Source organism: Rhinoraja longicauda, chromosome 7 (assembly GCF_053455715.1).
Source record: "Rhinoraja longicauda isolate Sanriku21f chromosome 7, sRhiLon1.1, whole genome shotgun sequence".
Lineage (NCBI taxonomy): Eukaryota > Metazoa > Chordata > Chondrichthyes > Rajiformes > Arhynchobatidae > Rhinoraja > Rhinoraja longicauda.
Genome location: NC_135959.1, coordinates 4,608,284 through 4,621,674, shown reverse-complemented (window position 1 = coordinate 4,621,674; position 13,391 = coordinate 4,608,284). Strand labels below are relative to the sequence as shown.

General features: G+C 53.6%; 1 protein-coding gene across 1 annotated transcript in view; it reads left to right on the top strand.

The window, feature by feature from the left end:
* capn5a (calpain 5a) overlaps positions 1 to 12,032 on the top strand; it is a 67,100-nt gene extending 55,068 nt beyond the window's left edge. The window contains 5 exon segments of the mRNA XM_078402952.1: positions 582 to 704; positions 4,190 to 4,386; positions 8,172 to 8,293; positions 9,931 to 10,067; positions 11,809 to 12,032. Of these exon segments, the coding sequence (XP_078259078.1) occupies positions 582 to 704; positions 4,190 to 4,386; positions 8,172 to 8,293; positions 9,931 to 10,067; positions 11,809 to 11,991 (762 nt within the window). The 3' untranslated portion in view covers positions 11,992 to 12,032.
* Positions 12,033 to 13,391: the final 1,359 nt, after the last annotated feature.

The window sequence follows — 13,391 nt, the reverse complement described above, 5'->3', positions numbered from 1 at the left end:
GCCCGTCGCCAAACCCCCGGGAAACACCCACGACAGGTCCACTCGGCCCTTCCAGCCAGCGCCGCCATTCATTTGTGATCACGGCTGATCGTCCACAATCAGTAACCCGTGCCTGCCTTCTCCCCATATCCCTTGATTCCACTAGCCCCTAGAGCTCTATCTAACTCTCTCTTCAATCCATCCAGTGAATTGGCCTCCACTGCCCTCTGTGGCAGAGAATTCCACAAATCCACAACTCTCTGCGTGAAAAGAGTTTTTACTCACCTCAGTTTTAAATGGCCTCCCCTTTATTCTTCGACTGTGTGGCCCCTGGTTCTGGAATCCCCCAACATTGGGAACATTTTTCCCCGCATCTGGCTTGTCCAGTCCTTTTGTGATTTTTGTACATCTCTCTAAGATCCCCTCTCAACCTTCTACACTCCAGTGAGAACAAGCCCAGTCTTTCCAATCTTTCCTCGTTATTCTTGTAATAATCGATTAAACCTATTTTCGTGTGTATAAAAAAATACCCGCAGCTTTCAGCGTGTGGTTGACGGTCAGTGTGTTCTCCTGTGTTTGACCCTCTCCCGGTCCCGGTCCAGTACGTGTTTGACGTGAAGAAGGACATGGATGAAGTGCTGGTGTGCCTTCAGCAGAAGGACGTGCGTTACTCTCGGCAGCAGGGCCGGGGCGAGAAGCTGTCCATGGGCTTCGAGGTGTACAGGGTGAGTGAACGGGACTGTCGTCAGGCGGCACGGTCGCTGGGACCCTCAGCGCACGAGAGATGCCCGCGGGAGGGTCACCCGGGGCTGTGGTGACACTTGGGCGAACTGGCGCGGTGCCAGCTCCTTGCCGACGGGTTCGGTTTAGTTTAGAGATACAGCGCGGAACCAGGCCCTTCGGCCCACCGAGTCCGCGCCGACCGGCGATCACCCCACACATTAATACTATCTTACATGCACCAGGGACAATTTTACATTTACATCAAGCCAATTAACCTACAAACCTGTACGTCTTTGGAGTGTGGGAGGAAACCGGGGCACCCGGAGAAAACCCACGCAGGTCCCGGGGAGAACGTACAATTTCCTTACAGACAGCGCCCATAGTGAAGATCGAACCTGGGTCTCCGGTGCTGTAAGGCAGCAACTCTACCGCTGCGCCACCATAGTTTAGTTTAGTTTAGAGATACAGCACGGAAACAGGCCCTTCGGCCCACCGAGTCCGCGCCGACCAGCAATCCCCGCACACTAACACTATCCTACACACACACACACACACACACACACACACACACACACACACACACACACACACACACACGACAATTTTACATCTTTACCAAAGCCATTAACCTACACACCTGCACGTCTTGGGACTGTGGGAGAAAACCCACACAGGTCACAGAGAGAAGGTATAAACTCTGTACAGACAGCACCCGTAGTCAGGATGGAACCCGGGTCTCTGGCGCTGTTAGACAGCAACTCTACCGCTGCGCCACCGTGCCGCCCCAGATATGCAATCTCGTATCACAATCGCTCCAGACGTTTATATCTCCATTCCTACAGCCACATTTCTGCCCTTATCATGCTTCTGTACACTGTGGACGGCTCGATTGTAATCACGTATTGTCTTTCCGCTGACTGGTTAGCACGCCAACAAAATCTTTTCACTGTACCTCGCTCGGTACACGTGACAATAAGCTAAACTGAACATGATTACAATCGAGCCATCCACTGTATACAGGTGCATGATAAAGGGAATAACGTTTAGTGCAAGGTAAAGCCAGTAAAGTCTGATCAAAGTGTGCAGGAAGTGTGTCATGTAGAGACAAGGAACTGGAGACGCCGGTCGACACACAAAAGGACTCAAAGTGCAGGAGTATCTCAGCGGGTCAGGCAGCACCTCTGGAAAAATGCAGGAAGGAACTGCAGGTGCTGGTTTAAACCAAAGATAGACACAGAAAACTGGAGTCATTCAGCGGGACAGGCAGCATCTCTGGAGAGAAGGAATGGGTGATATCTTCAGTGTGAAGTAGGGTCTTGACCCGAAAAGTCACTGATTCAATAGACAATAGACAATAGGTGCAGGAGGAGGCCATTCGGCCCTTCGAGCCAGCACCGCCATTCAATGTGATCATGGCTGATCATCCACAATCAGTACCCCGTTCCTGCCTTCTCCCCATACCCCCTGACTCCGCTATCCTTAAGAGCTCTATCTAGCTCTCTCTTGAATGCATTCAGAGAATTGGCCTCCACTGCCTTCTGAGGCAGAGAATTCCACAGATTCACAACTCTGACTGAAAAAGTTTTTCCTCATCTCCGTTCTAAATGGCCTACCCCTTATTCTTAAACTGTGGCCCCTTGTTCTGGACTCCCCCAACATTGGGAACATGTTTCCTGCCTCTAACGTGTCCAACCCCTTAATAATCTTATACGTTTCGATAAGATCTCCTCTCGTCCTTCTAAATTCCAGTGTATACAAGCATAGTCGCTCCAGTCTTTCAACATATGACAGTCTCGCCATTCCGGGAATTAACCTAGTAAACCTACGCTGCACGCCCTCAATAGCAAGAATATCCTTCCTCAAATTTGGAGACCAAAACTGCAGACAGTACTCCAGGTGCGGTCTCACTAGGGCCCGGTACAACTGTAGAAGGACCTCTTTGCTCCTATACTCAACTCCTCTTGTTATGAAGGCCAACATTCCATTGGCTTTCTTCACTGCCTGCTGTACCTGCATGCTTCCTTTCAGTGACTGATGCACTAGGACACCCAGATCTCGTTTACCCACCCACACTCCAAAGAAGGGTCTGAAGAAGGGTCTCGACCCAAAACGTCACTGATTCCTTCTCTCCAGAGTTGCTGTCTGACCCGCTGAGTTGCTCCAGTTTTTTGTATCTATAAAGTCTGACCAAAGCTAGTTACTCCAGCACCTTTTGGTCTTGCCTCGGTCCTGGTAATGATCAGATTAGAGATACAGTGCGGAAACAGGCCCTTTCGGCCCACCGGGTCCGCGCCGACCAGCGATCCCCGCACATTAACACTATCCTACACCCACTAGGGACCATTTTTACATTTACCAAGCCAATTAACCGACGTAGCTAAGGTATCACAAAAATGCTGGAGTAACTCAGCATCTCAGGAGAGAAGGAATGGGTGACGTTTCGGTTCGAGACTCTTCTTCAATCTTGAGTCTGAAGAAGGGTCTCGACCCGAAACGCCACCCGTTCATTCTCCTGAGATGCTGCCTGACCCGCTGAGTTACTCCAGCATTTTGTGTCTTACCTTCGAATTGTACCAGCGCCTGCAGTTATTTTCCTGCACAACCACAATTTTAACAAGCCAGTTAACCGACAAACCTGCACGTCTTTGGAGCGCGGGAGGAACCAGTTCTGGGAGAGGTGGGACCAGTACAAACAGGACGGTCTGCACCTGAGCTGGAATGGAACCAATGTCCTAGGGGGAGTGTTTGCTCGTGCTGTCGGGGAGGGTTTAAACTAATGTGGCAGGGGGATGGGAGCTGGAGCAGAGAGACAGAGGGGTGTAAAATGAGGGTAGAAGCAACAGGTAGCAAGGTGAAAAGTAAAAGTGGTAGGCAGACAAATCCAGGGCAAAAATCAAAAAGGGCCACTTTTCAACATAATCGTACAAGGGGTAAGAGAGTTGTAAAAACAAGCCTGAAGGTTTTGTGTCTCAATGCAAGGAGTATACGTAATAAGGTGGATGAATAAAATGTGGAGATAGTTATTAATGATTCTGATATAGTTGGGATTACGGAGACATGGCTCCAGGGTGACCAAGGCTGGGAGCTCAACATCCAGGGATATTCTATATTCAGGCGGGATAGACAGAAAGGAAAAGGAGGTGGGGTAGCGTTACTGGTTAGAGAGGAGATTAAAGCAGTGGAAAGGAAGGACATTAGCTTGGAGGAAGTGGAATCGATATGGGTAGAGCTACGAAACACTAAGGGGCAGAAAACGCTAGTGGGAGTTGTGTACAGGCCACCTAACAGCAGTAGGGAGGTTGGGGATGGCATCAAGCAGGAAATCTCGGAGTAAAACCTGCGCAGGTCACGGGGAGAACGTGCAAACTCCGCGCGGACGGAGCCCGTAGTCGGGATGGAACCCGGGTCCCCGGCGCTGCATTGGCCGCGAGGCGGCAGCTCTGCCACCGTGACCGCCCTACGTTTAGAGATGCCTTGTGGCCCGCAGGTGGAGCTGAACCGTAACTACCGGATGCACACCATTCAGCAGAAGGTGGCCAGCTCGGTCTACATCAACTCCAAGGCCATCTTCCTCCGCAAGGAGCTGCCCCAGGGACGATACGTCATCATTCCCACCACCTTCGAGCCCGGCATCACCGGGGAGTTCCTGCTGCGGGTCTTCACCGACGAGCCGGCCGACTTCAAGTAAGACCACGAGCTTGGCCGATGGTGGGAAAACGATGGGGGGGTTGGGGGGTTGGGGGTGCGGGTGGGGGGGAGAGATTTAATAGGAACCTGAGATCAGGTAGATGCACAGAGTCTCTTAGACAATAGGTGCAGGAGGAGGCCATTCGGCCCTTCGAGCCAGCACCGCCATTCAATGTGATCATGGCTGATCATTCTCAATCAGTACCCCGTTCCTGCCTTCTCCCCATACCCCCCATACTATCCTTAAGAGCTCTATCTAGCTCCCTCTTGAATGCATTCAGAGAATTGGCCTCCACTTGCCCAGAGTAGGGGAATCAATACACAATAGGTGCAGGTGTAGGTGTAGGCCATTCGGCCCTTCGAGCCGAATCGAGGCCCAAGGGATACAGGTTTAAGGTGTAAGGGAAAAGGTTTACTAGCAACCTGATGTAAGAAAATAACTGCAGATGCTGGTACAAATCGAAGGTATTTATTCACAAAATGCTGGAGTAACTCAGCAGGTCAGGCAGCATCTCAGGAGAGAAGGAATGGGTGATGTTTCGGGTCTAGACCCTTCTTCAGACTGATGTCAGGGGGGCGGGACAAAGACAGTGGGAGATCTGGGAAGGGGGAGGGGAAGAGAGGGACAGAGGAACTATCTAAAGTTGGAGAAGTCGATGTTCATACCACTGGGCTGCAAACTGCCCAGGCGAAATATGAGGTGCTGTTCCTCCAATTTGCGGTGGGCCTCACTATGGCACTGGAGGAGGCCCATGACAGAAAGGTCAGACTGGGAGTGGGAGGGGGAGTTGAAGTGCTCAGCCACCGGGAGATCAGGTTGGTTAAGGCAGACTGAGCGCAGGTGTTGAGCGAAGCGATCGCCGAGCCTGCGCTTGGTTTCGCCGATGTAAAGAAGTTGACATCTGGAGCAGCGGATGCAATAGACGAGGTTGGAGGAGGTGCAGGTGAACCTCTGTCAACCTGAGATGGGCTAGATGTAGGTGTTAGCCGGTGACCACAACAGCACGCAATACTCCAAATACTCCAAATCAGTCACAGCATTGAGTTTAGAAGTTGGGAGGTTGAAACATATTGATTGAATCTTATTGAAATGTTTAAGATTATTAAGGGGTTGGACACGCTAGATGCAGGAAACATGTTCCCAATGTTGGGGGAGTCCAGAACCAGGGGCCACAGTTTAAGAATAAGGGGTAGGACATTTAGAACGGAGATGAGGAAAAACCTTTTCAGTCAGAGAGTTGTGAATCTGTGGAATTCTCTGCCTCAGAAGGCAGTGGAGGCCAATTCTCTGAATGCATTCAAGAGAGAGCTAGATAGAGCTCTTAAGGATAGCGGAGTCAGGGGGTATGGGGAGAAGGCAGGAACGGGGTACTGATTGAGAATGATCAGCCATGATCACATTGAATGGCGGTGCTGGCTCGAATGGCCTCCTCCTGCACCTATTGTCTATTGTCGTCATTCCCCAGCACTCAAATAAGACTGTGCCTATCCCCTTCCCGATTCAGTCTCTATTTTATTCCGTCCCCCTTTCCCAGCCTTTCCCTCTTCCGCCTCTTGCCTTCCCACCCTCTTTCCCACCACTCACACCCCCTTTTGTGCCCCCTTTTCAACTTCTTCCCCTCCCCTCTCCTCCCTCTCCCTCTCCTCCCTCTCCCTCTCCTCCCTTTCCTCCCTCTCCCTCTCCTCCCTCCCTCTCCACCTCCCTCTCCACCTCCCTCCCCACCTCCCTCCCCACCTCCCTCTCCACCTCCCTCTCCCCACCTCCCCCCCACCTCTCCCCCCCCTCTCCCCCCCTCTTCCTCCCCCTCTCCCCCCCCCCTCTCTCCACCCCTCTCTCCCTCCTCTCTCACCCCCCCTCTCTCCCCCCCCCCCCCCCCCCTTCCTCCTCTGTCTGAGCCCCCCTGTGTCTCGGCTCTACGTGTCTCGGTGAACCAGGCGATGCCTTGGACACGTTGCTCCATGTTCTGTGGAACACGTCACACACAAACACGTTTAGCTTTTCTCGCCACGTCCCACCTGCATCCTGTTTTAGTTCCTGAGGAAATGATCAGATCGCTCCAATGTCAGAACACAGTTTTAAATATTTTGTAATGATCTTGTTCACCTACAAGTGTCATTGAACTTTAGAGATGCAGCGTAGAAACAGGCCCTTCGGCCCACCGAGTCCATGCCAACTAGGGTTGCCAACTGTCCCGTATTAGCCAGGACATCCCATATTTTGGGCTAAATTGGTTTGTCCCGTACGGGACCGCCCTTGTCCCGTATTAGGCCTGGGGAGTGCTGTAGGCCCGGACACAGTAGGCCTGGACGCTGTAGGCCCGGACGCTGTAGGTCCGGACGCTGTAGGCCCGGACAGTGTAGGCCCGGACGCTGTAGGCCCGGACGCTGTAGGCCCGGACAGTGTAGGCCCGGACGCTGTAGGCCCAGACGCTGTAGGCCCGGACAGTGTTGGCCCCGGACACTGTCGGTCCAGACCGTGTAGGTCCGGAGGCCCAGGTGCCGCCTGACGGAGGATGCGTAGCAACCCGCCTTCCGGCCCGGTCGGCCGCCATTGGTGGAATGGGAGCACGTGGCCGTTGGCTGGGTGAGGTCACGTGGGGCGCGGGGCGGTGACGTCACCTTGTCTCTTATTTGGGAGTGAGATAATTGGGCAACCAACATGTCCCATCTATACTGACCTCCACTAAAGGCTGTATCTCAAGGCTAGCAGCACAATCAAGGACCAGTCTCACCCCGGCCATTCCCTCTCCTCCCCTCTCCCGTACAGAAGTGGGAAGACGCACAGCTCCAGATTCAATACACTGGAATTTAGAAGGATGAGAGGAGATCTTAACGAAACGTATATGATTATTAAGGGGTTGGACACGTTAGAGGCAGGAAACATGTTCCCAATGTTGGGGGGAATCCAGAACAAGGGGCCACAGTTTAAGAATAAGGGGTAGGCCATTTAGAACTGAGATGAGGAAAAACCTTTTCAGTCAGAGAGTTGTGAATCTGTGGAATTCTCCGCCTCAGAAGGCAGTGGAGGCCAATTCTCTGAATGCATTCAAGAGAAAGCTAGATAGAGCTGTTAAGGATAGCGGAGTCAGGTGGTATGGGGAGAAGGCAGGAACGGGGTACTGATTGAGAATTAATCTGCCACGATCACAATGAATGGTGGTGCTGGCTCGAAGGGCCGAATGGCCTCCTCCTGCACCTATTTTCTATGTTTCTATGTTTGTTTCTATGTCTCTGTGGTTATGTTTCCGTTTTCATGTTTCCCTGTTTGTTTCCGTGTCTCCATGTAGACATGACTATCTCCATGTTTCCATGACTATCTCCATGTAGACATGACTATCTCCATGTAGACATGACTATCTCCATGTTTCCATGACTATCTCCATGTAGACATGACTATCTCCATGTAGACATGACTATCTCCATGTTTCCATGACTATCTCCATGTAGACATGACTATCTCCATGTTTCCATGACTATCTCCATGTAGACATGACTATCTCCATGTTTCCATGACTATCTCCATGTTTCCATGACTATCTCCATGTAGACATGACTATCTCCATGTTTCCATGACTATCTCCATGTAGACATGACTATCTCCATGTTTCCATGACTATCTCCATGTTTCCATGACTATCTCCATGTAGACATGACTATCTCCATGTAGACATGACTATCTCCATGTTTCCATGACTATCTCCATGTAGACATGACTATCTCCATGTTTCCATGACTGTCTCCGTGTCTCCATGTACCCATGTCTTCTCTCCATGTCTCCGCAGGGAGCTGACCTTGAACGAGCCACGTCGGACGTGCTGGTCTGGGATGTGTGGACATCCCCAGGTTGTCACCCAGGTTCACGTTGTCTCTGCCACCGGCTTGGCCCCCCAGGATGGCGCCACAGGTACTTGGGCAACACCCCGCCCCCACCGTGTCCACCCGACACACCGAACTTCAAGTAACCCTTACTTTCCCTCTCTCTCCATCCCCTCCCCCTTCCCAGTTCTCCGACCAGTCTGAATGTCTCCGACTACATTCTATCTCGGTTTGCTTCGTTGTTACTAGGGTTGCCAACCGTCCCATATTAGCCGGGACATCACATGTTTTGGGCTAAATTGGTTTGTCCTGTACGGGACAGCCTTTGTCCGGTATTAGGCCTGGGGGGCGCTGTAGGCCCGGACAGTGTAGGTCCAGACAGTGTAGGTCCAGACACTGTACAGGGTAGGCCCAGGGGCCGCTGTAGGCCCGGACAGTGTGGGCCCGGAGGCCTGGGTACCGCCTAACGGAGGTTGCTTAGCAACCCACCTCCCGGCCCGGGCGGCCGCCATTGGTGGAGGAGGAGCACGTGGCCGCTGGCTGGGTGAGGTCACGTGGGGCACGGGGCGGTGACGTCACCTTGTCCCTTATTTGGGAGTGAGATAGTTGGCAACCCTAGTTGTTACCTTCTCCAACCTAACGATGACCTGTTCTACATTTGCCTTGATCACCATTCCCGTTTTCGCACCTTGTACTTCCTTATCTCTGTACCTCCCACTCCCCTGACATCAGTCTGAAGAAGGGTCTCGACCCGAAACGCCACCCGTTCCTTCTCTCCAGAGATGCTGCCTGTCCCGCTGAGTTACTCCAGCACCTTGTGTCTGCCTTCGAAGAGAGATATTGCCCGTGACCACCACCTAGTGGAGACTCTCCTTCACTGTATCTCTGTTCTTGCCTTGATGTGTACGTAAGGAACTGCAGACGCTAGTTAAAACCGAAGATAGACGCATAATGCTGGAGTAACTCAGCGGGACAGGCAGCATCTCTGGAGAGAAGGAATGGGTGACGTTTTGGCTCGAGTCTGTATTACCTGACACACTTTGTCCCGCCCCTCCACTGTGCTAACTCCCCCCCCCCCCCCCCCCCACCTAGGGTTGCCAACTGTCCCGTATTAGCCGGGACATCCCGTATATTGGGCTAAATTGGTTTGTCCTGTATGGGACTGCCCTTGTCCCGTATTAAGCCCGGGGGGGGCGCTTTAGGCCCGGACACTGTAGGCCCGGACAGTGTAGGCCCGGACAGTGTAGGCCCGGACAGTGTAGGCCCGGACAGTGTAGGCCCGGACAGTGTAGGCCCGGACAGTGTAGGCACGGACAGTGTAGGCCCGGACACTGTGGGCCCGGACACTGTGGGCCCGGACACTGTAGGCCCGGACACTGTAGGCCCGGACACTGTAGGCCCGGAAACTGTAGGCCCGGACACTGTAGGCCCGGACACTGTAGGCCCGGACACTGTAGGCCCGGACAGTGTAGGCCCGGAGGCCCGGGCGACAGCCATTGGTGTAGTGGGAGCACGTGGCCGCTGGCTGAATGAGGTCACGTGGGGCGCGGGGCGGCGACGTCACCTTTTGTCCTTTATTTGGGAGTGAGAAAGTTGGCAACCTCTACCGCCACCACCACCCCCTACAATGAGCCTTGAAGACGGGCCCTGGGCCAGTAAGGCAGCAACTCTAGAGCCCAGTGTAGTTGTGGACACTGACGATCTGTACCTCTGTACCTGTGACAGGAGCTGATCCCTACGTGATTATCCGGTGCGGGAGACAGAAGGTCAGGTCGCACATTCACAAGGACACGCTGAACCCGGAGTTCAACGTCAAGGGAATCTTCTACAGGAACAATGCCAAGTCACCGATTCACATCGAGGTAAGAGTGAACTGCCCCTCCTCTCCACCCCCCCTCTCCACCCCCCCTCTCTAACCCCCCCTCTCTGTCTCCCCCCTCTCTGTCTCCCCCTCTCTGTCCCCCCCCCTCTATCTCCCCCCCTCTCTATCTCCCCCCCTCTCCACCCCCCCTCTCCACCCCCCCCTCTCTAACCCCCCCCTCTCTGTCTCCCCCCTCTCTGTCTCCCCCTCTCTGTCCCCCCCCTCTCTATCACCCCCCCTCTCTATCTCCCCCCCTCTCCACCCCCCCTCTCTAACCCCCCCCTCTCTAACCCCCCCTCTCTAACCCCCCTCTCTGTCTCCCCCCTCTCTGTCTCCCCCTCTCTGTCCCCCCCCTCTCTATCTCCCCCCCTCTCTATCTCCCCCCCTCTCCACCCCCCCTCTCCACCCCCCCCTCTCCACCCCCCCTCTCTAACCCCCCCTCTCTGTCTCCCCCCTCTCTGTCCCCCCCTCTCTATCTCCCCCCCTCTCTATCTCCCCCCCTCTCCACCCCCCCTCTCTACCCCCCCTCTCCACCCCCCCTCTCCACCCCCCCTCTCCAACCCCCCCTCTCCACCCCCCCCTCTCTATCCCCCCTCTCTACCCCCCCTCTCTACCCCCCTCTCTACCCCCCTCTCCACCCCCCCTCTCCACCCCCCCCTCTCTATCCCCCCTCTCCACCCCCCCTCTCCACCCCCCTCTCTATCCCCCCTCTCCACCCCCCCCTCTCTATCCCCCCCTCTCTATCCCCCCTCTCTATCAATAGACAATAGGTGCAGGAGGCTGCCATTCGGCCCTTCGAGCCAGCACCGCCATTCAACGTGATCATGGCTGATCATTCTCAATCAGTACCCCGTTCCTGCCTTCTCCCCATACCCCCTGACTCCGCTATCCTTAAGAGCTCTATCTAGCTCTCTCTTGAATGCATTCAGAGAATTGGCCTCCACTGCCTTCTGAGGCAGAGAATTCCACAGATTCACAACTCTCTGACTGAAAAAGTTTTTCCTCATCTCAGTTCTAAATGGCCTACCCCTTATTCTTAAACTGTGGCCCTTTGTTCTGGACTCCCCCAACATTGGGAACATGTTTCCTGCCTCTAACATGTCCAACCCCTTAATAATCTTATACGTTTCGATAAGATCTCCTCTCATCCTTTTAAATTCCAGTGTATACAAGCCTAGTCGATCCAGTCTTTCAACATATGACAGTCCCGCCATTCCGGGAATTAACCTAGTAAACCTACGCTGCACGCCCTCAATAGCAAGAATATCCTTCCTCAAATTTGGAGACCAAAACTGCACACAGTACTCCAGGTGCGGTCTCACTAGGGCCCGGTACAACTGTAGAAGGACCTCTTTGCTCCTATACTCAACTCCTCTTGTTATGAAGGCCAACATTCCATTGGCTTTCTTCACTGCCTGCTATACCTGCATGCTTCCTTTCAGTGACTGATGCACTAGGACACCCAGATCTTGTTGTACGTCCCCTGTTCCTAACTTGACACCATTCGTCCCCTTTTCCTAACTTGACACCTATAATTAACCTGCACGTCTTTGGAGTGTGGGAGGAAGCCGAAGATCTCGGGGAGAACCCACGCAGGTCACGGGGAGAACGTGCAAACTCCGTACGGACGGCGCCCGTAGTCGGGATGGAACCCGGGTCTCCGGCGCTGCATTCGCTGTCAAGGGGGCAGCTCTGCCGCCGCGACGCCGTGCCTGAATGTTTGTTTGTTTGTTTCTGTGCAGATCTGGAACAGCAACGTGATGCGAGACCAGTTCCTGGGCCAGGTGACGCTGCTGGCCGACCCCGGTGACCTCCAGCCCCACCACACCCTCCACCTGAGGGACAAGGGTAACAGGCAGGGCAACGACCTCCCCGGCACCATCAGCATCAACGTCAGCAGCAGCAACGAGCTGTCCAGCATCTAACCGCCCCTCTCCAGGACTCCACCGCCCAACGCCCGCCCTCCCGACAGTGAGAGTAGGGCAAGGGTGGGGATGAGGGATGGGGGGGAGGGGGGGAGAAGGAGGAGTGGTTAGAATCGTACACTCGTACACTGTGGAAACCGGCCCAACTCGCCCACGCCGACCAACGTGCCCAATCTACACTAGTCCCACTTGCCCGCGTTTGGCCCGTATCCCTCCAAACAAGGGTCTCATACAAAACATAGAAAAATAGGTGCAGGAGGAGGCCGTTCGGCCCTTCGAGCCAGCACCGCCATTCATTGTGATCGTGGCCGATCATCCACAATCAGTAACCTGTGCCGTGACTTTTAGGGTCGAGTGGTCGAGTCGAGCAGTAACCCTCTCCCCATATCCCCTTGATTCCGCTAGCCCCTAGAGCTCTATCCAACTCTCTCTTAAATCCATCCAGTGAATTGGCCTCCACTGCCTTCTGTGGCAGAGAATTCCACAAATTCACAACAAATTCTCTGGATGAAAAAGGTTTTTTCTCTCGCCTCAGTTTTAAATGGCCTCCCCTTTATTCTTAGACTGTGTGTGGCCCCTGGTTCTGGACTCCCCCCAACATTGGGAACATTTTTCCTGCATCGGGCTTGTCCAGTCCTTTTTTATAATTGTACACGTGAAATTTTATACGTCTGGACCCGGAAGGTCACCGGTTCCTTCTATCCAGAGACGCTGCCTGTCCCGCTGAGTTACTCCAGCATTTTGGGTCCGTCTTCGGTTTAAATCAGCGTCTGCAGTTCCTTAACGCACAGTCCCTTCTGCGGAGTTTGGATCCCATGATTTGGCCGTGACTGGTCTTAAATACGTCTGCCTCCAACCACACCTATACTTTGTGGTCCCTGCCTCCCCTCTCGCCTGTCTCTGATCCCGGGGTAGGACATGTCATTGGGACACCACAGGAGTCTGGGGACGCCATTCTACGACGCACCGGCCTCTTTACTTGGGTGGGCGGCGCAAAAACGACACCCCCCCAGACCAAAGGTACTAGAGGAGTAAGATAGACCACTCGACCCTAAAAGACCGCGGTACGTCGCGCCGCCATTTTAGTAGGCAGAATCGTGCAGAAACATTTACAAAGAAAAATAACAAAAATCAACAGAATTGATAGATGAGATATATTCTGCATTTTAATGGTATCATTGCACAAACTGCTCCCCCAAAACACTGACTACACTGCGAGAGGCAAAGCGAACGGCGGGTTTTGCCGACTAAAATGGTGGCCGTTACGCTCCTTTGCGTACTACACTTCAGTACAGGCGATTTCAACTGAGTGGTTCATCTTGTTCCTCTCCTATCTTTGCTCCAGACCAGTCTGAGGAAGGGTCTCGACCCGAAACGTCACCCGTTCCTTCTCTCCAGAG